Source organism: Muntiacus reevesi, chromosome 6, assembly GCF_963930625.1.
Source record: "Muntiacus reevesi chromosome 6, mMunRee1.1, whole genome shotgun sequence".
In the NCBI taxonomy this organism is placed as follows: domain Eukaryota; kingdom Metazoa; phylum Chordata; class Mammalia; order Artiodactyla; family Cervidae; genus Muntiacus; species Muntiacus reevesi.
The window spans coordinates 89,105,496-89,130,452 of record NC_089254.1 but is presented as its reverse complement, the minus strand read 5'-3'; the positions used below and the strand labels follow the sequence as shown (position 1 = coordinate 89,130,452).

The 24,957-nt window shown below is 49.9% G+C and overlaps 1 protein-coding gene across 2 annotated transcripts; it reads right to left on the bottom strand.

The window, feature by feature from the left end:
- Positions 1-3,145: 3,145 nt before the first annotated feature.
- Positions 3,146-23,723, bottom strand: LOC136170481 (carboxypeptidase A5). 2 transcript variants are annotated; one of them, XM_065938688.1, is made up of 11 exons: positions 23,575-23,723; positions 22,376-22,457; positions 21,253-21,387; positions 10,761-10,859; positions 10,084-10,185; positions 8,772-8,873; positions 8,316-8,426; positions 7,794-7,884; positions 4,330-4,529; positions 3,983-4,067; positions 3,279-3,466 (listed from the first exon to the last, which is right to left on the bottom strand). In XM_065938688.1, the coding sequence occupies exons 1-11, from the start codon at positions 23,688-23,690 to the stop codon at positions 3,279-3,281; spliced, it is 1,311 nt and encodes a 436-aa protein (XP_065794760.1). In that variant the 5' UTR covers positions 23,691-23,723. The 2 variants fall into 2 exon arrangements, with proteins under 2 accessions (XP_065794758.1, XP_065794760.1); XM_065938686.1 differs by lacking the exon at positions 3,983-4,067 and having other exon boundaries at positions 3,146-3,466.
- Positions 23,724-24,957: the final 1,234 nt, after the last annotated feature.

Below are 24,957 nucleotides of genomic sequence, written 5' to 3'. Positions count from 1 at the left end.
CGACTCTTTGCAACCCCATGAACTGCAGCACGCCAGGCCTCCCTGTCCATCACCAACTCCCAGAGTTTACACAAAGAAATAAATATGGCTTGAGAAAAGGAAATAATAGATCTACATCCAGTGGGTGCTCTGAGAAGGACTAGTGAGGAAATTATACCGAAGGGGAAATCTTAAGGAGTGGGACACATGAAGGAAGCAGAGGAGGAAACAATATTCCAGACAAGGAGGAGCAACACGTGCAAGGCTTCTAGCTGGGAAGGAGCTGAAGGAACTGAGAGAAAACTGGTGAGGCTGGGGCTGATGAACGAGGCATTAAAACAAAGCTGAGGCATGGCTGGCCACCTCATAGGGCCTGGCAGGGCCAGCCATGCAATACCTTGGGTGGGTTTTAAGTCACTGAAGGATTTTTAAGGGAAAAGTTACCTTGTAAGAAGACCCCCCTCTGGAAAGCAGTTTCAGCTTCAACTTCAGAGGGCCTGTTGGCTGCACAGAGATCTTGCCAACGTGGCTGTGAGAATGAGTTCCTGGCCCTGGTCCTGAAGAGCTTTGAGCATCACTAGGGTCACTTGCAGGCCTGTCCCAGCCTGTCACTCAGTAGCTGTGTGCCTTTTAAAAGCCAATGTCCAGTCTGAGTCTGAGCTTCCTCCTCTGGAAAATGAAAGACAGTAATAGTCCTACCTCTTGGAGCCGTGAGGAGGCAATGGGTTGAATCCTTGGAAACATGCCTGGTGTGTAGTGTGTGCCAGAGAGAGTTGATTATTTTCACTGTTACTGGGAAGCCCATCAAAGTCCAGATCCTGCTGCCTCTAGGACAGTGCTTCTCTGACTAGGCTTTAGCATCACCTGGGTCCTCTCCTCAGAGATCCTCATTCAGGAGGGCTGGGGTGGCCGGAGAATCTACCGTTCCAACAAGCTCCCAGGTGATGCTGATGCTTGTGTTCTGCAGAATACACTGCACTAGGCTAGGGTCAAGGCAGCCCCTGGGAAATATTCTGGAGAAGGGTGACTGGCTCCCCAGTGTTGTAGCCACCTCTGGCCCTAAAAGCAGTACAGGGTAGGAGGCCCAAAGCCCCAGGTGTCCCTGGGAGACTTGAACATGTTCCTTCAAGTCAGGGGAGTAAGGGGAGCAGGGATCAGAGGTCCTCAGCCTTTAAGAAACCTCGGACCTTCTGGACAAGATGGTAAAAAGGTGGATTTGGGGGCTCACCCCAGAGAGTCTGTTTCAGTCTTGGGGTGGAACCTAACCACCTTTATGTTAAATGACTCCCTACAGATTCTGCCCCAGGCCACACTAAGACAAATGGTGACTTGGTGGGTTTGGAGTTAGACAAACCCAAGTTCAAATCTCCAACTTTCAATCTGTGTGGCCTTTTATGACCTTTAAAACCTCTCTAAATCACGCTCTCCTTATCTGAGCTTATTAATGAGTCTATATACCAGGAATATCCTCCCCTCAAGGCTGAAATAAAAATATTTGTGCAAAGGGCATAAAAGTTATAATCACAGACTCCAGTGTGCAAAAGTATGACTTGCTTTATTTATCTATAGCTTATATTAACTTAGCCAACAGCCTCGGGTTTCTGTTAATAGCAGAAAAATTCAGCTTGGAAATTCTAGGCTGCTTCCAGCTTTAAAAAAAAATAAAACACAAAAACTCAAGTCTCTTTTGGGAAACTCTAGCCCGGGTCAGGATTCTTTCCTCCTCTGTCGCTGGCCCTTTTCCTGGAGATGATCAAGGTACAGCTGGCCCTGGACACAGGCATGCCCACCGTGCCATCACGGCCACTGGCTGCATGGCCTGTCAGTTCAGCCTTCTTGCCTCTATCCTAGGCCTTCTCAACTGCCAACCTCATTTCTTTGCTCAGAGCTCTCAACAGCTGCATTACTGATGTGTACCCAGCCATATGGCTGCCTCTAATCACCTGTCCAGACCCCCTGCTCAGCCACTGTTAATCTTTGACTCAGGCACCATTTGGACATGGCCCATACCTAGAGCTGTGATTACCACTGATGGTCTCTTTCCACTAACTGATCCAGCTTCTGGCTTCTTCTACAGGTTGGGTGGGAAGTAGAACTTGCTCTTATTCCCATCATCCCCCCATTTCTACCCTGTCTGTAAAACCCTGCACTCTGTGTCCTGCAGGGACTGATTCGTGGGTACCCACAGCTCTGGTTTTTTTTTTAACTTTTTATTTTATATTGGAGTTGTGAAAGTTTCAGCTGCATAGCAGAGTGACTCAGACATACACATACATATATCCATTCTCTGGTACCCATAGTTCTTTAGCAACAACAAAAGTCTGGCCCTTGCAAATGAAGGTCTTGCTTTCTGCCTCAGACTTACACAAGCCCACTCAGCTCTCTAGCTGACCTGCTGTTCTTGGGGGTGCCTGCTTGTCCCTGAAGGCAGGGCAAACAGACCCACTATCCCTGCTCCCCAGTGATGGGGTAACGCAAAAGGTACAAGGCAGCCTGAGGATGGGAGAAGGCAGCTCATTTGTGTCTCAGAATCTCTCCTTGAGATAAAGTGCTTTCTCAGTAAATGGCCTTGCCTGGACTAACTTCTCAGTGCATGACAACCATGACGACTATGGTGAGGAGAAAGAGGACCTCTCTCTCTGGATCTGCAGGGCTTTGCTATACTGGCTCTGACTGGCTACAACTCCGCTCCCAAGACCAAGGGAGCCTATGAGGGTACCCAGGAAGAGTAGGTCACAAACCAGTGACTTGTTCACTTTTGTTATCTGGGTGACGAAATGGGGGACTCTGAACAGGTCACTCCAAAATGAACAACTCCTCCCTACCCAGGATGGGAAATGCGGCAGGAAGAGGAGGTTGCATGTCTGTACCCACCTCTCACTCAGGGTGCCAGAAATGCCACCCCTGGAGATCCACTCCTTCAGATCACACACTGCCCCTTCCAGGGTCCTCTTAACACTTAAGTGCCAAAGGGATAATGTGGATATTAGTAGCTCCAAGGAGTGTGTTATCTGTTTTGGGCCCCGAGCCCACTGTAAGAGGAAGAAAGGAAATGCCTGCTAGTCTCGCCTTCCTCCTGGGTACCTAGGAGGCCAAGAGGCATTTTCAAGGCCCCTGTCCCTTCCTGAGCCCAAAAGGGTGGCAGCCAGCACCAGAAGCCATCGAGCCTCATCAAATTTGTTTTTATTTCCTAAGGAGTCAGGGCAGGGATGGGGAAGGGATCCATAACTTGGGTTTCAGGAGGAGCCCAGGCCTTGGAAAAGAAAACTACCCCTCTGGCTCTCCCCTCAGCAGTGCTGTCAGTAGGGATGATGCAGTGTGTGCGCCATGATGGTCCGAATGGCCATCCACGTCTCCTGGGCCGTGGGGATGATCTGCGCGGCGGGCAGCAGGAAGCCATAGCGCCCTGTGTCCCGGAGCTCGAAGCTGAAGGAGTACTTGATGCCACTGTCATAGGCCCAGTCAACTGTGATCCCGCTGGCCACATCTGGGGACAAAAGGGCAAAGAAGTGAAGTGAAGTGAAGTCGCAAAGAAATGCCCCCCAAAAGGAAGAACAGGGTGTGGTCACAAGGTACAGAGGCTTCCTACAAAGACAGTGGGCCTTGGAAGCCAAACCCCCCCCCATCCCAGACCACACCAAGCTTCCTGGCCCAAGCTTCAACCTGGGCCACACCCTGCTCACCCAATGCATGCTCTGCTCTATCAAAATGAAAGCTCCTGGAGGCCACCAGACTTAGGATATTTGTGCCCTAAGGGGCATCACAGTGAGCCAGCCATCAGGGGCTGTGCACTAATTAATGCTGCAGAGAAGTGGGTGCTGGGTCTAGGTACCACCATTCACCCTTGTATTCAGATGTGGAAATCAGCTCTGTCCCAGCCCTGCTGCATCTGTGGCACAGTCCTGTGGCCAAGCAGGCCTGCCAGCCAGCAGAGCCTACACCTGCCTGAGCCCAGGTGGATGTGGCGCCGGCAGGAGCAGCAGCCAGGGGACGGCTCACTCACAGAGGGTGGTACTGATGCTGCCATAAATGTACTCGATCCCATGAACCTCATACAGGGCCTGCACTGCATCCTTGGCAAGATGGTACTGCAAGATTCAATCCAGAGAGTGAGAGGCAGTGGGTCCCCACCCCATCACACACACCCTCACCAGCTGCTGAGAACCAGGGACTTAGGCGTCTTGAAAATTGAATGTGTAGATGACTCTTGCGGGAAGGAAGCACAGCATCTCCAGTTGTGAACTTGATCACACGTGAGAACAAGCCCCTCACCCCCACCCTGCTCCCTACCAGGGGGCCAGCTGAGAGTCTGCTGGGTGCCTCCCCCAAGCCCTAAGCAGCCAATCTCACCAACTCCTCCTGGTTTGAAACAGGCTCCAGAGAGTGGCCGTAGGGGTACATGAGCATCTGAGAGTAGCTGTGGATGGAGATCAGAGCCTTGACGCTCCCATGGGACATGATAAAGTCCACGACGGCAGCCACTTCTGGCTCTGACTGAGGGGAGGGCCCATGATAAGTCTCTGAGCAGGGGTTGTTATTAGAACCATTTCCTGGAAGTAGAATAAAGGCACCCACAGGGTTCAAATTCCCAGCCATGGGAAAGACTCTCACAAAATATTCTGTATTCCTCTCTAATCCTAGCCTTCTTTGCAGTTTGGTTGAGGTTATGTGGCTACTTTTGACCAATGAGAACGTGAGCAGTAATGATGTGTTACCGCTAGTTTGAGGCTAAGACCAAGTATGACTTCTCGACACTCTCTTCTGTGTGGTTAAAGCAAAAAAAAAAAAAAAAAAAAAAACACCTCTAAATGGAGAAGTGTCCTGGATCTCTCTGTCATCAATGGAAGACAGCCATCAAGGAGGGTCACCTACCCACAGTGGACTTTATGGACATGAAAAATAAATTTTTTACTGTGTTAGGCCACTGAGACTTGGAGGGATGCTTGTTACTGCTGCATACCCTGGTCTAAAACATCAGAGTGTTGCCACACAACTCAGCAACTCTGTGGCCCTGCAGGGTGCTCCCTTAGCTTGTTTTTCGGTTAAGTCCTGACTGTGGTTCCATTCGAAAGTCAGGCCTGCCTCAGCAGTTGCCACTAGGTCTCCAACCTGGCTTCCCCTATGAGCAGTGACCTCTGTGAGCTGACCCTTCTCCGCCGACCCTCCACTTCCATGGGGAAGGCTTGGGTCAGTTGAGTGCTCAGATATAGTGTCTGCACAAGCTGTGCCAACCCAAGGGCAGCATGGGCTTGGACCTGGGAGAAGAGAGAATAGATCACCATAGTTGCCTAAGACTGCTCTGGGAAGCACAGATGCAAAAAAATTCTTGAAAATTTTTCTGAATGGGGACCTCCTAAGTTGAAAGGAGGGCAAAGAGCAACTGTGCCTCTATTTTGCTCACAAATTTCATTTGTTCCCATCTCCTACTAGATTCTTTGCTCCCCATCTCTTTTCTTCCTCTTCTGTTTTCCTCTCTTCCCCAGTGGCCAGTTGGTGGAGGGCTAGGCTGGGCTGATCAAGATTTGGGGGTTAGGAACCCATGAAAGGAGCATCGCAGGCCCTGCTCTCACTTCTCCTCCCTGAAATGACTCCACAGAAGCCTGGCCAGAAGCCAGGGGCTGCCCAACTTCTGAAACCTCCTGAGGATGCCAGAGCACCCCGCTGGCCCCCAGGGCAATGAGTTGGCTGCAGACCTGGGGGGCTGGTCCATGGACCGGTTCAGATGCTGTTCTAAGGCCGCAGCAAACAGGTGCTCCCCAAGGGTGCAGGTGAGGGTGGTATAGGTGGGAAGGATGATCTACAGATTACTTATTATGCAGAAATCAAATTAAGGCAATAATAAAGTCATAAACAAAATCTTCCCGCTTGAGTCACTAACCAGATACTCGCTATTTCTGGCCACAGGCAGGCCCAGAGGCAATTCTGTCACCTGGAAGCGCATCCCCTCTTGGTCTGCAGGACCTCGCTGGGGGTGAGGACTGACCCTGGTTGGAAGGGGGTGTGCCTGCAGGGAACGAAGGGGTAGGAGCAGCCTGGTGGGCTGGAGCTGGCCCAGCTAACAGCGGCCCTGTTTGTTGTGTCTGCTGGGAGCTTCTGCACCTGCTACACTTGATGAATGACAAATAGCAACAGATGAGCAGAGCGGGGGAGGCTGCAAGCTTTGTCTGCGTTTGCAGCCCACGCATGGAAAGCGGTTCCCCTGCCAACGACCAGGTGGCTTTGCCCAAATATGGAGAAACACTTCAGGCCATTAGTTCTGGTTTGAGCTAAGCAGAATAAACTAATCTTCCCCTGACCAAATGGGAATTAGCTGCCTGCCTCTCTCTGACGTTCACAGTCAAAGTCCTCCGAGCCTGCCTGTTTCACAAGTACCTGTTAATGGATTCATTAGCTATTTATTTTTCCTTCTCAAAAATGTAATTTGTAGCAAGAGGAACTGGCTGGAAGGACACGGTAAATTATTAAAAGCAGTAATCTTTGGGCAGTGGGATTATGGGAGCTTTTTGTCCCCTCTGGGCTTTTTTTTTTCCCCACTTTTTTTCCCCCACATTGTGTATATACTGATTTTTTCCCCCCTGCGGTGAAACCCACAAAAGATATTTTCTTTAAGAGGTAATTTGTCTTTCTTCTAGCCAGTCTGTCTCAGGGTAGATAGGCACTCACTTCAGCCAGTTCTAAGGGGCCCATGTGGATGCTTTCTTGGGACAAATGTCTGGTTATTTGGAGATGGAAATGCCTAATTTTACACAGCTGTGTTTCCTTACACGAGCAGTTACAAGCACAACCCCGATTCTCAGGCAACCCCTACACTATGGGCTGATGGCTTTGCTCTGTAGACTTCAGAGCTATCCTTATTTTCACAGAATGGATTCAAAGAAGCCAGATTTTCGAAACAATGGGCATCTGGATCTAGAACGTTCTGCCTTGTTGGGTTAGCCAACAAACAGGTCTGCAGATCTGTTTTTCAATAGCACTGTCTCCTGTGGAGCTAAACTCTGATTCCTGGTATAGTGTGGCAGCCACATCTGGAGGCCAAGGGCTATACCTATTCAATCCTCCGCTTTGGAGACTGTCCTGGTTAGACCCAGCATCCCACCCATCAAGCTGCTACATTCCCAGGGTTCTCATACTAGTCTCTGTTTCAGTTTCCCCATGTGGTCCTTATGCCCCTGGCATGGCAAGGGAGATAATGAGAACACCAAGGGAACTCAGGAGGAAGCTGCCCACTCCTCCCTAGGATCACATGGCCCTGTGGATACACAACAGCCCAGGGTCACAAAGTAATTGGACAAAAATAAAAGCCAGGCTTAAGTCAGTGTTGATGATAAGAAACTAGCTTATTCTATATTTAAACCTTGGTCCCGGCCTCCCCAGAGGGCAAAATTCAGGTCATAGTTCTCAGGGAATGAGTTTTGAGACATTTTCTTGTGGCATACTCCCTTCAAGGAAGGGCTAGAGATATTCAGGGGGCACCATAAATCCTGGGTTTTGAACAACAAGCAAGACTACTTTGGACCTCCTTAAGCCTTTCTCTGCCATATTTAGGATCTGATCCTTGTAGTTAGTCCCCATTCAAGGAGCTGTTTCCCATGAAGGCTTAACATATGTATACATTTAACAGACATATGCAACCTCTCCCCATATATCACAGCCAATCCTAGGCATGCGCCCGCCTGTCCCTGGCCATGACTCACTCGCATTAGCTAAGTGTTCTGCCTCCCCGTTTATGCGTCAACATAATCTGACTGTGTGGGAGACATGCCAAGGACCAAGTTCTCTCAGCCCTGCCCCCGGGGTGCAGCAGACTGAGGTACCTCCAAAGCCTGACTTCCAGTTCCTGTTAAGATCCACACCAATGCAGAAGATTCCCGGTCTGCTGGACTTGTTCTTCCGCCACAAGCGGTTCTGAAAAAGTATAGGACACATGACTCATTCACTGAGCCCTTTCTGGGTGGGAGCCTCTGACATCCTCGTCTAGGAAGCGGGTCTGGTGGGACAGGAAGGGACGAAAGGAAGGAATCTCTAGGGCAGGATGGGGCTGGCATACTGAGCCACGGCTGCAGATCAAATGCTTTGTGGTTAAAGCTGGGGTATGGCAAGAAGCTTGAGCACAGCCAAATAACAGTGGACTTCCCCGGGCAGTCGGAGGGCAACAGTTGCAGCCACAGCACCTGAGCAGCCCGCCTGCCTCACTGAGACCCTGCAAGGAGCCCCCAAAGGGTCTGTCCCCAGGGAACCTCAGCAGAGCATCCCAAAGCCACCGTGACCTTTCTTTCCCCCATCCCCCTCAGAGCTGACCCCTGATCCCTAAGCCCCTCCCTCTCAGGTGCTCTCACCATGCTGTGGGTATAAGCAAACCCATCGGGATTAGAGACGATCTCCAGGAAGACGTCCATGGCATTCAGTACATCTGTTACAACGCGGTCTTTGCCGTATTCACTGACAATCTGCAAGAAAGGGCCGAGTGGGTATAGACTGAGGGACGGGGGCCCTGGTGGGCTCTCCTCCAGAGGAGAGCAGGACAGCAGTACAGCCACCAGCTACAGGCAGGGATGGCATCAGGTCATCAGGTTCATCCTTGTGAAGAACCACAGGCTTGGATTTTCAACAACTAGAAGGTGGGGGCTCTGGGCTGCAAATGGCCAGAACACACGGCAGCTATTCCACAGGGCAGGTGTGCAGAAAGCACCCCAAGTCAGATGAACCAAGTAAGTTTTCAACTGGAGGTGACCTTAAATAATTGAGCCGCTCTCACCCTCCACCCCATCCCAGCTCCCATGGTCCATACTGACCTTCCTGGCAATCCAGATGCCGGTGGCATGGGTGATCCACTCCCGGGAATGGATTCCAGAATCAATCCAGATGGCCGGGCGCCGAGAACCTCCAGTGCTGAACTGGGGAAAAGCACCAGGCCCCACACAAGTTTGAACCACAACAGCTACAGGGCTGTCCCCAGACTGCCTGGAAGGAGGCCCCAGATTTATCTTCAGTGCCTGGGGTGGCTCACTGTTCCTGAGAGCGGGGTCATATGAGCAGGTACATGGGTAGGAGTCCATGGAAAGTGCACACATGTGGGGACCTTGGCAACATAGTGATGCTCTTGCGGGGCAAACTGATCTAGTCAGAAGCACAGAATTGCCCAGGTCTGCAAGTGTTTTAGACTAGTGCTTCTCAAACTTTCAAGGGCATGTGAATCCTCCAGGGATGTTACTAAAATGCAGATTCTGATGTAGTAGATCTGGAAGGTGAGGTTGGTAATTTCTAACAAACTCAGAAACTCTGCTCCTGCGGGTCCAGGGGCTGCCCTGAGTAGCAAGAGCTTAGACAACATTAAAGAGAGAACACAACCAGCCCTTATGAGAAATCATAGCAGGCACAGGTGAAGTCAAGTCCCGCGTTAGCCAAGACCAAATGACCCTTCAGAAGGGTCCCCCAGGGCACTTCTGAGGAAGGCAGTGTCTGTCTTCTCTGACAGCTGTGTGTCAAATGACCTGAGTGGTCCACGCTCCCGAGTGCCCTTCAGGGCACATACGAAGAATTGTTTTCCGGTATGCTTCACGCTTCCACCTATCCTGCCGCCTTCATGGCCAAGGGCACTGCTGTCGCCAAGTTTACTGGAACCCTGTTTCCAATGGGCTCTGTGAAGGGCTAGAAGGTCTCCTCATAGACTCAGGCCTATCCATGGGGCTGCCTAAGCCAGAGGGCCTCAGTCATTTGTAAATGAGGCCTCTGTGTACCTCTCTTCCCATTGACTAGATGAAGCAGCTGAGTTAACAGGAAGAATGCTGATTCACTCACACTCACATCCCAAGTTCAAGGTGATGACTGCCATTCCGCAGTTCCATCTCCTTAACAAACCTCTGCCCAGATTCCTGACCCAGGACATGCCCAGGTCACTGCACTGCCAACTATCCACACCTACAAGGGGTGGGTCCCTGAACACTACCATCCCAAAGCTTGTGCATCACCTCAGGACAGGAGGGTACACATCTCTCTCCCTAAACAGACTGGCTGACTCCCACCCAGTCACAACCCCACATGAGCTCAGTCTTATGCCAGAGGCACTCACTGTACAGTCTAGTGGTCAACACTGCCAGCTTTTACCTTCAGAACAATGATGGACCGATTTTCAAAGCTGTGGCCAATCTGAAGTTTTGAGACAATATCTGAATGCTCAGTTACAAAGTTGTCAATCCAGGTATAGATCTGAAAGGAATGAAGTTTCTCAGATAGGCAGTTAAGCAGGGAGGGAGCAAACCCCAGGGTCTCTCTGAATATTCTCCTTCCCTGATCCTACCACCCTCTTTAATGCTTTCCCACCTCCCTTGAGGACCTAAAAGAACTGCAAAAATCAAAGACTACCTCCAGTAGTCTAAGGCAGGAGCCGTGGTCAGCCTGGATTCCCAGACTTTTCGCCTCCGTGCAGTGCTATGCCTTTGCCTGGAAGAGCATCACGTGCTGAGCCTACTCAGTCCCCTAGGGTTAGCCTGCAAGGCTCTCTCTGGTTGGAAGTTTCTCTTACTTCCATCTTATTGGCCCCTTCAATCCACTACAGATCTCATAGTCCTTGCAGTGTTGTTTTTTGTCATCCTGCCCCTTTTAGATTCTAAGCATCTTGAAGGCAGGATTATTTATTCAGACATCAATAACTTTCTCCCAGTGTCTGCTCTACACTCTCCAGGCATCAGCTCACAGTCTCCTATAGCCCCAGAGCCCTGAGTCTGGACAACCCGAGGGTCCAAGAGGACAACAGAGTCTAGAGCCTGACGGGGCAGACCCACCTCCTCCAGGGTGTGGTAAGAGGAGTAACTGAAGCTACTGGTGCTTCGCTCCAACCGGCGGGATTTCGCCATGGCTTCTCTCTCCTCGTCCAGCAGCACCTGGGAGGCAGAAGCATATACTGGAAGGGAACGGGAGGCTGGGCCAGGCAAGCCACTTCTGGGCCCTGCCTCAGCTGGCTGCACAAAGACAGCGTCGACATAGCAGAATGAGCCACCATGAGTGTGAGCTGTGCAACAGGAGATGCCAGGTTGCGGGTGATTCTTCTGCTTGGCAAGCTGGCATTCATCCTGCCTTTTCCCAAATGAGCAAAGGACAAGGAGTCTGGAGAATGTGGTCCTAAGTCTACCACTGCCACTAACTTGCTGTGGAAACTTAACCTCGATTTCCTCAGCTTGAAAATCGGGACTTGCCTTGCCCATTTCAATATGATAAAATGTAATAACAGATACCAAAGTGCTTTGGAAAAGATGCTCACGGGCTGCTGCCAACATTGTTTTTGCCCTCTGTGAACGCTCTGTTGAGCGAAAGCCCAAACTGAACTATGTACACTGACCCCTGGGAGAGCGGAGGGCTCACCTGACCTACATCATGCACTCTACTCCAGGAAGTAGCCCTGACAGTTGACATCCAAGCCATTTGAAAAGCCTGTCCAAATAATTTTACCTAACGTGCCAATAGTCTTTCACTCACCATTTTAACAGCTTCTTAAACACAAATACAGATGAGCCAAAGGAGCATCCTTACTTGAGTGGCAATTGGGAGCTGGCACTCAGTCCTGTGGTACTTCCCTCAAAGAGGGCAGTACAGTGCCTGAGTTGAATTGACCTCCCACATCATCCTGGTGCATTTCCCCCACTTTTGGAATCAGTGAAACGGGCAGGTGCCCTTCATCCTAAACTCATACCCTTACATTGTCACCCAGGGACGAAGACACCCCAGGACTCAGCAATGACTACAGTATGGGAGGGGTCTGGGCCCCTTGGCCACAGAAGGGAAAGCAAAGGCCCTCAACTCAAAGTCACCCTGGTTTGCCCCTCTGAGGCTGTTGTTTAGTCACTCAGTCGTGTCCAACTCTTTGTGACCCCATGGACTGTAGCTCACCAGGCTCCTTTGTCCACAGGATTTCCCAGGCAAGAACAGTGAAGTGGGTTGCCATTTTCTTCTCCAGGGGAACTTCTCCACCCAGGGATTGAACCTGTGTCTCCTGCAATGGCAGGCAGATTCTTCACCACTGAGCCACTGGGAAAATCTGTGCGCCTCTGGGTCACAAGTAAATCCTAACGATGCCTTGCTTCAGGCCAGGGCCTTTTAGTTTACCAAGCATCTTAATACTCATCATCTCAGTTGATCTTATGACCTGATGACAGGGCAAGAATTAACTATTCATGTTTTAGAGATAAGCAAATTAGAGAGATAAACAGACTTAACAGCAAAGCTAACAAGGGACAGAGATGAGATAAAAATCCAGATATCCTAGTTTCTAGCACTATGTCCCTTAAGGCCATCTGGCTAGCAAAATTAAAAGCAAATAAGAATCACACATACACACATACACATCTGTGTGTGTGTGTGTGTGTTTGTACAGAGAGGGAGAAAGAGAAAGCACATGTATAAAATATTAACAACAGGTGAGAAGTCCATCATACTATTTGTATAATTTAAAAGTGCTTTAAAATAATGAAAAGGCAATACCCCAAGCATAGGAAAACAAGACAGTAAAATGCCAGAAAAAATTTACCCAAATGCTAACATGATTGTTAGGATAGAAAGCTTATGATTTTAAGCAATTTTTCCTTTTCTCTATTTTTACATTTTTGGCAACGTGCTCATATTACTTCAGTAAGTAAAATCTTCTAAATGAATAAATACTAAAATAAAGGCAAAAATGCCCCAATGTCTAAAAATGAAGGAGCAGCCATCCATGGAGTCTCCAGTTCGAGGGCTAGAAGATAGCCCCTCTCCATCCCCACCTGCTGAGGCCGAGGTCATTACTGGGTGACACTCTCACCCCACTCCCCCTGTTGGCTTACTCACATGCCTCAAATTCACAAATTTTAAAATGGGAGTGGAAATCAAAGCTTGGGGGCTCATTTCTTTTTGAGCACCAACTACACATGTAGCATTTATAGTTGTGATGTTTTCTAGCTAAACTGGCTGGGCTGGGGACATTCCCACTTGGGCAAAGCAGGGATTGCTGGTTTAGAGAGAGACGGCTGGAGGAGCCCCAATCCTCACTGGCACAAGCACCATCCTGGGAAGTCCTAACAAAGGAAATTTGTCTTCTTCCCAGAAAATCGACAGAAATCTCAGCAGCCCCCATGACCGATGTGTGCCCGTCACCATAGGCCAGGCACGACCAGCTGCAGTGAGCAGCTGCAGAAAGAGCAGGTCGGGCCGACGTACCCAGAGTCAAGGCCGGTTCTGTCTCCTGCTGGTCCCACCGCCATGAAGTTAAAGGACTAGCTTCCTAGGGGTGGAGGTGGTGGGTGAAGATGGAGGAGAGAGAAGACAGAACTGGAGGACCCAGTTTTTTCTACACAGCCCAGGGGTACCCACAGGAAGAGAGTTCCCACAAGGTTGTCCTTTGTTCTACACAGCAGCTTGGAGGCAAATGGGAACTCGGCACCCAACTGCAAATAACTTTCCTAACACCCTCACAGCCTTGTGAATAGACGTGACACCCGCTTACAAATTGGAAATGCTCAGCCCTCACAGCTGGGCCCTGGATTCCAGGAACATGAATCTGTCCTGGCCTGAAAAATACACAGATGTTTGCTCCCTTCACAGGGCTGAGGGGAGGGAAGGGAAGGAAGGGGACGGGAGATCGAAGAACGCAGTCTTGTCTCACCACAGCCCTATCAGGCTTCTTGGAGAAAAAAAAAAGAGACTCAGAAGTAAGCCATTTGCCTCCCTGGAAGCCATAACCTGACAGAAAAAGTAATACCTTGGTGTAAATTAATTTATGACAGGAGTAAGGAAGGATGGGTACATTAAGAACTGCACCTCCAAGATGGGGGGGAGGGGGTGGGGAGCAGACTGAGGGTCCCAAAGGTGAAGATGACACCTGAAAGGAATCTGCACTCACAGCTCTCTCCAACCACAGACGTGAAATGGAAGCAGCTCCCGGAAGCGGTGGGTGGGGGTCAGGAGACGCCTCTAACACGGCTCTGTGAGGACAGCAGTCACTGCTCCTCACCCACCCCTGACCTCTTCTGCAGGCCTAACATCTGTAGAGGGAGCTGCATGGCTGGTGGCAACCACAGTCCATGCCTATGCTGGAATGTGGGGCTGGGAGGGTACAGATCTGGGGTTGTTAGAATGAACCCTTCGGAAGCCGAGACTGAACTGGGGCTTCACTGTCCTAAAGGCAAAGTTAAAACACCTTATGAACAATAGTGACACCACTGAGGAGGCAGACGGTATAAGAGTAAAGAGTCCAGGGCCTGGAGTCAGGCTATCTCAGGTTAAATCCTTTGTTGTCACTGACTTGGGCAAATGACTAAGTTCTCTGTGACTTGGTCTCCAAATTACGAATTTTTCTGAGCTTTCATAAAATGGAGGTCATGTTATCATGTACTTTCACACATACTTGAAGTGTTCTTGTGAGGATTAGAAGGGTGAATACATGTAAAATGCTTAGAACATTGCCTAGCACGCAGTAAATGCCAACTATGATGACGAGGGGCAACAACGGGACAACAGTAACACTCGAGGTGACTCCAGGACTCTGTGGTGGAATAGTCATTACAGGGCATGACCAGGAAACCTGGTTCCTCAGAAACCTGGCGTCTGCAGGACTTGGACAGCAGTTTGCTCCCATTAGTGGTCATGTGGGTGAGTCAGACAGTCCCTGCCCCTCCCCTCCACAGGACCAACAGAGAGGCTGGCCCTTCTGTCCCTGTCTCCCCACCCCCTGGACCCGCCTCAACCCTCACCCCCCAGACAGTCAGCCTCTGCCTCTCCCTTAGGGGCTTGCCCATGATTCCTTCCTTTCCTCACCTATTCCTGTCCTCCTCTCCTCTTTAGAGCTGCGACCCATCCCGACCCCAGCCAATACAATTCCCACATTTTAATCTCTTCTACTCAGCAGACTGGGCTCCCCGGGTGGTGCTAGTGGTAAAGAATCCAGCTGCCAGTGCAGGAGATATAAGAGACTTGGGTTTGATCCCTGGGTTGGGAAGATTGCCTGGAGGAGGGCACAGCAACCTACTCCACTACTCTTGCCTGGAGAATCCCATAGACAGAGGCGGGCTACAGTCCATGAGGTCACCATGAGTCAGACATGACTGAAGCGACTTAGCATGCACACACATTCAGCAGAGGGACGTCTGTGATGCACACGCTGGGCACTAAAGACACAGCAGTCAACAAAACAAAACTGCCTGCCCTCAGGGAGCCCTGCAATCTGGTAGGGGAAGCAGACTATAAACAAGACAAAGAAGTGAACCATATAGGATATTAGAAGGCCACGGGTGCCAAGAAGAAAAGTGAGGGAGGGAACTGGGGGAATGTGGGAGAAAGGTACAACTTAACATAAGGTGAAAAGTTGACATGTGAGTCAAGTTTTGAAAGCAGTGCAGGAGTGAGCCACATGCTGATATTTGCAGAATCAGCATTGCAGCAATATAGGGCCAGCAAGTGCAAAGGCCCTGAGGTATGATCCTAGCCAAAGATACTGAAGTAAGGATAGCTCAGGCAAGCTGGAGGAATGTCAAGAAGGTGCTGGAGCCTGGAGCAGAGTGAGCAAGAGTCAGCAGTGCAGGGCAGCACATGGATCATGTAAAACCTTATCGCAGTTTTAAGGACTTTGGCTTTTACTGTGAATGAGGTGGGGAGACATGGAGGGTTTTAAGCAGAGGACTGATATAACAGGACTTGCATACTTTTAAAGAGCACCTCTGACTGTTGTGTTGAGACTAGGTAATAAGGAGGCAAGGGTGGAATCATGGAGAACAGTTAGGAAACTACTAGAATAATCCAGGTGAGGGCTGATGGGGTGTTGATCCATGGTGCTAGCATAGGGTCTGCAAGATACATCTCTCTACATCTCACTATCAGAAGGGAGAACTGATAGGATTTGCTAATGGACTGTCTGTGGGACAGATTACCTGACCTGCCTCTTGAGAAATCTGTAGGCAGGTCAGGAAGCAACAGTTAGAACTGGACATGGAAAAACGGACTGGTTCCAAATAGGAAAAGGAGTACGTCAAGGCTGTATATTGTCACTCTGCTTATTTAACTTATATGCAGAGTACATCATGAGAAACGCTGGGCTGGATGAAACACAAGCTGGAATCAAGATTGCTGGGAGAAATACCAAAAATCTCAGATATGCAGATGACACCACCCTTATGGCAGAAAGTGAAGAGGAACTTAAAAGCCTCTTGATGAAAGTGAAAGAGCAGAGTGAAAAACTTGGCTTAAAGCTCAGCATTCAGAAAACAAAGATCATGGCATCCGGTCCCATCACTTCATGGCAAATAGATGGAGAAACAGTGGAAACAGTGGCAGACTTCATTTTGGGGGGCTCCAAAATCACTGCAGATGGTAACTGCAGCCATGAAATTAAAAGATGCTTACTCCTTGGAAGGAAAGTTATATGACCAACCTAGACAGCATATTAAAAAGCAGAGACATTACCTTGCCAACAGAGATCCGTCTAGTCAAGGCTATGGTTTCTCCAGTAGTCATGTATGGATGTGAGAGTTGGACTATAAAGAAAACTGAGCGCAGAAGAATTGATGCTTTTGAACTGTGGTGTTGGAGAAGACTCTTGAGAGTCCCTTGGACTGCAAGGAGACCCAACCAGTCCATCCTAAAGGAGATCAGTCCTGAATGTTCATTGGAAGGACTGATGTTGAAGCTGAAACTCCAACAGTTTGGCCACCTGATGCGAAGAACTGACTCATTTGACAAGACCCTGATGCTGTGAGGGATTGAGGACAGGAGGAAAAGGGGACGACAGAGGATGAGATGGTTGGATGGCATCACCGACTCAATGGACATGAGTTTGAGTAAACTCCGGGAGTTGGTGATGGACAGGGAGGCCTGGTGTGCTGCAGTCCATGGGGTCGCAAAGAGTCGGACACGACTGAGTGACTGAACTGAACTGAACTGAACTGAAGAACTGTCTGTGGGATGTGAGAAAAAGAGTCAAGGATGACTCCAGGTTTCTTGTCTGAGGGACGAGAGGACGCCATTGCCATTTGCTGCACTGGGGTAGGCTGTGGAGGAGCAGGCCAGGAGAGCTGGGTTTGTACCTGTGAAGTCTGAGATGCCAATTAGACACCCAGGTAGAAATGCCAAGTAGATGGTCAGAGATGTGAGCCTGGAGTTCAGATAAGATATGAGAGGCTGGCTGGAGCTACCAACAGGGGAGTGCTCAGGAGGTGGAAGGTATTCAATTCCATGATCCTGGATGAGGGGACAGAGAAGAGGTCGAAGGACAGAGGTGGGAAACAGGAGAACAACAGACAGAGAAGCAGCCAGTAAGATGGGACGACCCAGGAGAATGCAATGTCCCGGAACTCCAGAGAGGAGAGAGTGATGGGTCAGGCTAAAAGCTGGAAGAATGATGCACACTCAGAGTTGACTGCTGAGGGAACCTGGGAGCTGTGTGTGATACTGTGTGTGACAATTGAGGTTAAGGTAGGGGTGGACAGTTTACCCAAGAAGAGGGATGAAGATGGCTTGTAGAGTCAACATTTCCCGGAGTTCTGCTCTTGGAATAAGAGAAGTGGGGTGATAGCTGGAGGTTGGGGGAAGGGATCAAGAGAGGACCTTTTTAAGATGAGAGAAATAACTCTATATTTGTATGCTAATGGGAATGATCCAGGAGAGAGGGGAAAATTGGCCAAGCAGTATTTACACTAAATTGTGCTTTACTCTAGAGTGTGCTCGGAGCATGGGTGATTTTTGTTTTCAACTTTGTGCTTTCCCCTATTTTCCGAATTATCTACCATGAATATTTATTAATTTTGTAATCAGAAAAAAAGCCATTAAAATCCACAGAGCTGATTGCTCAAGTGAAGCCTTTCCATGGTGACTCATCCCAGGGAAAAAAAAAAAAAAGAGAAAAAACCAAAGGGCTAAAAAGAATGAGGAGGTGAAGAAAAATTAAATGCAAATAGAGCTCACTCAGAATCAGATAATTTCTTTCCTGGCCCACTGCAATTTCCTCACCACCCTCCTGCCTGTCAGTCTCTCCCTGCTCCTGTCCCCAACTCAACACTGTCAACATTGTCACTGTCAGAAGGATTTTTCTTAAATGCAAATCTGATCGTGTCAGAGCCCTCCGAAGGCTCCCCCACGGTTTTCGGGATTTTCTCTCGACCTTTTCACCTGGTGGAGGGTGCCCTTTGTGCTCTGGTCTGGCCTCATTGCCAATCATGGGCCCCTTCCCCTCCCCGGCCCTCCCTTCTCCCGCTCTTCAGCCACACCGTAATTGCCGCCTTCTCAGAGCCTCAGAGCGACCATGCAGTGCCTCTTGTACTCGCTCCCATAGCAACCTGCTCCACTCCATCAGCGCATCATCCACTCCATTGTAATCACTGATTTACTCCCCTCCGCTTCCCCACCCCCACAGCACTCCAGCTCCCCTGGATACAGGGACTGGATTTCTTTATCTTTGTTTGTCCAGTACCTTGCTTAATACCCAGCACACAGTTGGCATCTCTGTATCTGTGGGTGGAATGAATGAGTCCACCTAGTCTACCTCAAGCATCTTTCTGATCACAAGACAGGAGGGAATAGGGGGCACTTCCCTTCCTCAAAAATCTCCAGTATCTCCGGCCAAGGTGAAAGCTGGGATCAAGGTTTTTCACACTTTCTCTCAGCCTGGTACTAACCAGCAAACATACCCTCTTTCCTTTCCTTCTCACAACCATTAAGTGAAGTAACATTTACTAGCGCTGTGCTGTGCTTGGTCACTCAGTCATGTCCGACTCTTTGCAACCCCATGGATTGTAGCCCACCAGGTTCCTCTATCCATGGGATTCTCCAGGCAAAGATACTGTAGTGGGTTATCATGCACTCCTCCAGGGGATCTTCCCAACCCAAGGGTGGAACCCAGGTCTCCCACATTGCAGGCAGATTCTTTACTGTCTGAGCCACCTGGGAAGCCCAAGAATACTGGAGTGGGTAGTCTATCCCTTCTCCAGGGGATCTTCCCGACCCAAGAATCGAACCGGGGTCTCCTGCATTGCAGGCGGATTCTTTTAGCTGAGCTACCAGGGAAGCCATTTTCTAAGTCCTACCTAAATGGCAGGCCCTATGGTAGATGCTGGGGTATAAAGATAGATAAGGCAAATGATTCTATACCTTGAGGGGTTTGGGGAGGGGACTCTTGAGACAAAGACCAATGTATTAATCAGGTCTCTCTGGGAACGTTTTTTCCTGAACCTGCCAATAGAGCAATTCATTCAGCACACAGTTACTGAGGGTCCCATACAGGAGACACTATGCCAAACACTGGGGTGAGAAGATCCAGAAGACAGAAAGCAATCGGGCCTGTGCATCAATAACTAAACCATGAGACTGGAGACCAGCAACCTAAGTGGTGCAAAGCCCTTCCCTCCTGTTAACGCCTCTGAGTTTTCCTCCTCATGGACACCTTCCCCCATCATCACCACAAAACAACTCAAAAGAGCAGCCTCCCCCCAGTCCCAGCTTCCTGGAAGCCAAAATGTGATCTCAAGTACGACAGTCAGAGCTTGATGCATTGCAGACAGAGCAAGTTGCTGGTGAAAATCCTGCCTGACTGGGTTAGCACCCAGAGTCCAGGGCACTCTACCAAGAGGCAGTGAAAAGCTCCTCTTTCACTATCCTTAAAGGGAATCCAGGACTGGGGGTGACAGGAGAGGACAGCCCCGGAGGAGCCAGTGATGCAGGGAGACTCCCAGGTGCCTCTGGGGCCACTCCTGATACACAGAAATCAACAGAAAAATTTTAGAGACCTCTTCATATCTGTTTGCCAAATAATGCAGAGTCTCCAGGGCAGGGAAATGCAAACTCTGAAATGCAGGCACGGGCGAAAAATGAGAATTGAGCACTGAATTTTTTGATGTGGTAGCCTCTCTTGTTTACGAGAGTTTCCCCATTTATGTTTGTGGGGGATTTAATAGGGGAAAGAGCCTACTCCCATATGTTGAGCAGGAAACAGATGTGCCTGAGGAGGAGGAAAGGTCTTTGAATGGACCAGAGTGCCCCAGCCCTGTGCTTGCATGAAAAGGAATGCACGTAATGTGTTTATCCCCTGGCAGGCGGTGAGTGTGTGCACTCCGGGGAATGCGTGTTCCCACACTCAGAGCCCGAGAGGAGACTAGCGACAGCACAACATGGCTGGCAGGAACCTGTGTGCATGCAAATCTGCAGGTTCACAGCAGCATCTGCAGAGGGGTGCAGCCAGAGAGGTCCAATCCAGTGATGCCCCACAAGAGTCATTTTAGGAAAGAGGCTCCTTGCGGGTATTCTGGAAGACAGATCAAGTAAAACAGAATTTCATGATGTTCAGAAAAGATGCTGTTAAGATGCAGCAACGAGTGAGGGTGGGGAGAGAATGGGGTGCCTGGAATGAAGTCTCCCTTCACCCTCACCAAGGGCAGGTCTGTAGTCACTCTCTCCCAGAACTGCTCTTCTGGGAGAGTCCTGCCCGGGAGAGACGCCCGGTACTGAGAGCTGGCGTTAGAGGTGGCAGGAAGGGAACCACAGCAGGGTTCACAGGAGCATCTTGGCTCAGCTCTTCCTGCTTCTCTGGAGTGAAGGAATTCCCGGCTATCAAATGAGTGAGACACACCAGGACAGGAAGGCGCAGTCAGAAAAGCAGAGGGAGCCGTCCAGAAGAGCCCTTCCCGCCCTCAGCGCCTGGGAGAGACCTGAGCGCCTCCCTCCTGCCTCCCTTCTTCCTGTCTTCTCCTTTGCCAGGCACTACAGATGCCTCCATAAGAGAACTCTTAAAAACACAACAAACTAGTGAATATAACAAAGGAGAAGCAGATTCACAGATCTAGAGATCAAACTGGTGGTTAGCTAGTGGACTGCAAGGAAACAAGACAGAGGCAGAGGAGTGGGGAGCAGTGTGAGTGCGAGTGTAAGATAGGCCTTGCGGCGTAGTGTACAAGGCATACAGCCAATAAGTTTTGTAGTTACTATAAGTGGAAAGCAACCTTTAAAACTGTATAAAGTTAAAAAAAATTTTTTTTTCGTTGAAGAGGACTCCACAAGCTACCCTGACATTACCACACTGTGAATTATGAACTCTTTCTTAGATTTTTCTTACATTTAAATTTTTTAGAAAGATCTTTTTTAGATTTAAATTTTCTTTGACTAGTGTGAGGTTTCATTCCTTTCCTGGAAGGTTCACAAAAATGCAGATGGAACTCCAGAAAGAAAACATCCATTTTAGCCTTGGGTGTTTTTTCTCCAGGTTGGGCCCCAACCTGTAAGGGAGGTGAACGTGAGACCCTCAGCCTCAGTGTTGGGGCAGGACCTCACCTGGATGTCCTTTATCATGATGTTGTAAGCAAGGCCGTGAGACTCCAGGTAAGCTTTGATGTCTTTCAATTCAGAGAAGGGAACCCTCATGTCCACAGGGAGGCTGGGCCTGGCTGGACCGCGCCAAAAGTCCACCTTGGTCACAAAGGAGAAAAAACAATAGGCACGTGTATCACACATCCTGCAGGCACCCAGAGAACCGATGATCTTCTCTTATATGGTTGAAAGGGCCCTGGTTCCAAAATGAAACCCCTAAGGCAGAACAGAAAGACAGAGACAAACAAAACCCCCAGGTCATGGAGTTTCCTTCCCTGATGCTAAGTAAGCACCTCTGTCTCCCAGCCTCACTCACTCCCTGTAACTTCACCCAGATCCAAAGAGCCCACAATAGTTTTCTAAAGGTGAGATGGCTTATCAGCTGGGACATTCACATGGTCAAGAACACTGGGGAGAAGAGGGAGACATCACTGCCCCCGAGCCCCAAAGGGGTAGGAGAGGCCCGATCCGGAGCCCCATGCTGTCTGATTTGCAGCTTGTAAAATGAGAGAATTATTGTGAAGTGTGCTGACTCCTGGTTGATAGGGGCACTCACACAAATAGGATGGTGGGCTTTGGGGCACATCCAGAAATATCTGGTTGTTTCAACAGTCCTCAGACCAAACCCTTCTGTATTGAAGAAAACGTCTTGCCTAGTGGAATACTTGCGGAGGACACACATTCTCAGAAATCAGGGCTCAGGCTGAGGGACGAGCCCAAATAAAACAGGTTTGCCAAGCTAAGCCATTTCAGGCGGGAAGCAGATGTGTCCCGTGCGTGCGGCATGGCATCCCACCCAGAGACTCATGTACCTCTCGTGTGGCTTTAGGACCTTCCAGCCGTTTTCAGAGCAGCCCTCCCTTACAGGGCAGAGGGGAAAGCCAAGCAGGGCTGCCCCACCTTCTGGGCCAGTGTTCCCAGCCTCTCCTGAATAGAAGCCACACTTGATTCTCCCCCAGCGCTGTCATCTCAGGCAGGCACACCCAGAGGGCCAGGTTTGGGGTGGAGGGAATGGAACAGGGAACTGAGGGTACAGGCCGCTGTGAGGGAGAAGAGGACTTGGCCCCAAGCCCCGTGGATTCCTCACCTTCTGTGGCTTCAGGCCCTCCAGATCCCTGAGAAGTGAAAGCTGCTTCTCATTTTTAGCCAGGATTCGAAGAACCTGGTCACTGGAAAGACACAGAGGGGACCGAGGGAGCTTCTCAGAGGGGTTCCTGAAAGGCTGTGCTGCCTGGAGGACGCAGAGTGGAAAAGAGAACCTGGCAGGAGAGCTGGAAGGTGAGAGGACCCCTGAGCAGAAGGACCTGTAGCTCTGGGAAGCTCCAAAAGCCTGAGGCGACGGGGTCTCTCCAGACCCAAAGATAGGCCACCTGGGGACTCAATAAAGCCTGTCATTGCTACTGATGAACCCAGTGCCAAGACAGGGGAAACAGGATGGATGAGGAATGTGGTGGTAGAGAAGGGAGGAAGAAAAAAAAGGAATGAAGGAGAGAAAAGAAAAGATACAAGGAGCTGAGGTACCGATGGCGGCCCCATGTACTCTTTGTACAAGGGTCCAGGCCATGTCTGCCCCAACCTTGTGCCCTCCTGCCTTCTCCCAAGAGCTGGAGGACATGGAAGAGATGAATCTCACCCTACCTCACAGGTGGAAGCTGAGCCCCTTCCCATCCCCCTGGAGGTAACTGAGCAGCCTGCAGTGTGACTTCTGGGGTCTGAGCCGGCGATGGCCACGGCGATGGCCACGGCTCCCTCCCTGACCGGCTCTGATACCCTGGATGATGAACCCCCCTCTAAGCTTGCGTCTCCTCTTCTCCACTATGGAAATACTATGGAGTGCTCACTTTGCGGGACCTTTGGAAGGCTGATAAATCATGTCTGTAGAGGGCCTGATATGTAATATTCACACTTAATTTTACTCAAAGGAGGACAATACCACACCCACACACTAGGAACACATAGTCTTTGGGGGGTTATGACTTTTTAAAGAATCAGAGGAAAGTTATGAACACTGGAGAAAAGTAGATACACACAAAACTTTACACATGGTTTCAGGGGATTCTTGGATTCTTGGGATTCATCCAGACTAAGAACTCTAGATTTGGGGAGGAATAATAAGACAGCTGCACGTCCTGCCCTCACACATGAAATTGGGAGGGGAAGGAGTAAGAAGTGGGTTCAGGATGGGAAATGAAATCCTGAATCCCTCTGCCCTGATCAGGTCCTGCTGGGCCACCAAGTCACCTGGCTCCCGGCAATCCTCTCTCCCACTAAGGAGCAGTCACTCACCCTGTGAAATTCATCTGGCCCAAAGCTGCTGCAAGGATAAAGCTGCAGGCCAGGAGTGTCCGCCTGCCCACAGGGGACAACCTGGGAACCACGCCTCCTCCAAGGGAACTCTGCATGCTTCTTCCTCCAGGCGAACTTCAGGGGTTTTCCTTGCACACAGGCATGGCCAGGCCTCAGGACAGCAGAGCACCTAAAAGCCGGCAGGCCCAGCAGAGAACATGCGTTAGGCTCTCTCTGGGGAGACCCTGCGTGGGACTCCCACATGTCAGGCCTTCCAGAGGTGGGGCGTCCCTCCCCACTACCAGGCGAGTCCTCTCCTGGGAGGGTGCGGCGGGGCAGGGGTAGGGAAAGAGGAAGTCAAGGCCTTTAGCTGTTTTCCTTCCCAGAGGTTTACTGGGCCAGCCTCTCATGAATACCGAATCCTCCATCTCCAGAGAAAGACTGAGAGAAGTCATAGGCCCAAGGAAATCGCTCCTTTCCAGTCTCCTGCTAATCTCTTCTTTGTGCTCCTTCTCCCTCCCCATCCACTCACACATATGATCCTTGAACATAAAGGTGTGGATGCCATGGAAACAATACCGGCTTTAGACAGAGCTGGGCACTCACTTCCTGTCTAAAAGATCTGGGGCAACTGACCTAGTCTCTCTAAGTCTCAATTTACTCATCAGTCAAATAGGGTTAATAATATCTCCCCTCCCTACCTCACAGGGTTTTCTGGGGGATATGAGATGAGACAACTTGGGGGAACTGGCTTGGCAAAGCCTGCAAAATAGAAGGTCTTATTATCTCAAAGCATTAGCTCTTAGTCACAGCTGCATCTCAGGTCAGGACTCTAGCTGCAGTGGAGAGAAGAGGAGAGAAGAAAATGGAGTGAGGAACAAAGGAAAAGTCTATTCTATGAGAAGGAATTCAGTGAAGGGTCCCTTTTCGCTGTCTTCAGGTGGTCACCATTATGCCAGGATAGGTAGTGCATTTTCTGCTAGACATGAAGGTCACTGCAGTCATTATTATAGTTCTCAACAGAGAGCAGAGTCAATTTCTCAGTCTGCTGAAGCCCCACACAGCCCCCTTTATGGTCTGGGAACAGTATGAATAAAGCAGAGTCCAGCATACAAAGCAATCATATTAGAAGGAGAAAGTGAAAGATGATGCCTGAATGGTAAATGATGAATCTAACAGAAAATCCACAGGAGGTGGAGGAAAGGCAGAGACTAAATCCAACAAAGTTGTTCAGCAGAGGACGTCAACAAAAGGCCACTTAACTGTCACCGGCGATTCTCAGAAGCCCCCCTCCCCATCCATGCTTTCCCAGAATGGCCAATTAACCGGCCATGTGTGCAGAGAGGAGAGCTCTTTTATTGAGAGAATGCCCTGCTCCCACAC

Excerpts from the sequence above, each read along its gene's own strand:
- LOC136170481 (XM_065938686.1), bottom strand. The coding sequence starts at position 23,690 with ATGCAGAGTTCCCTTGGAGGAGGCGTGGTTCCCAGGTTGTCCCCTGTG. Across the intron at positions 10,860-21,252 it reads TCATGATAAAGGACATCCAG|GTGCTGCTGGACGAGGAGAG; the intron begins GTGAGGTCCTGC and ends TCTGCCTCCCAG. Across the intron at positions 7,885-8,315 it reads TTGCTTATACCCACAGCATG|AACCGCTTGTGGCGGAAGAA; the intron begins GTGAGAGCACCT and ends ATACTTTTTCAG.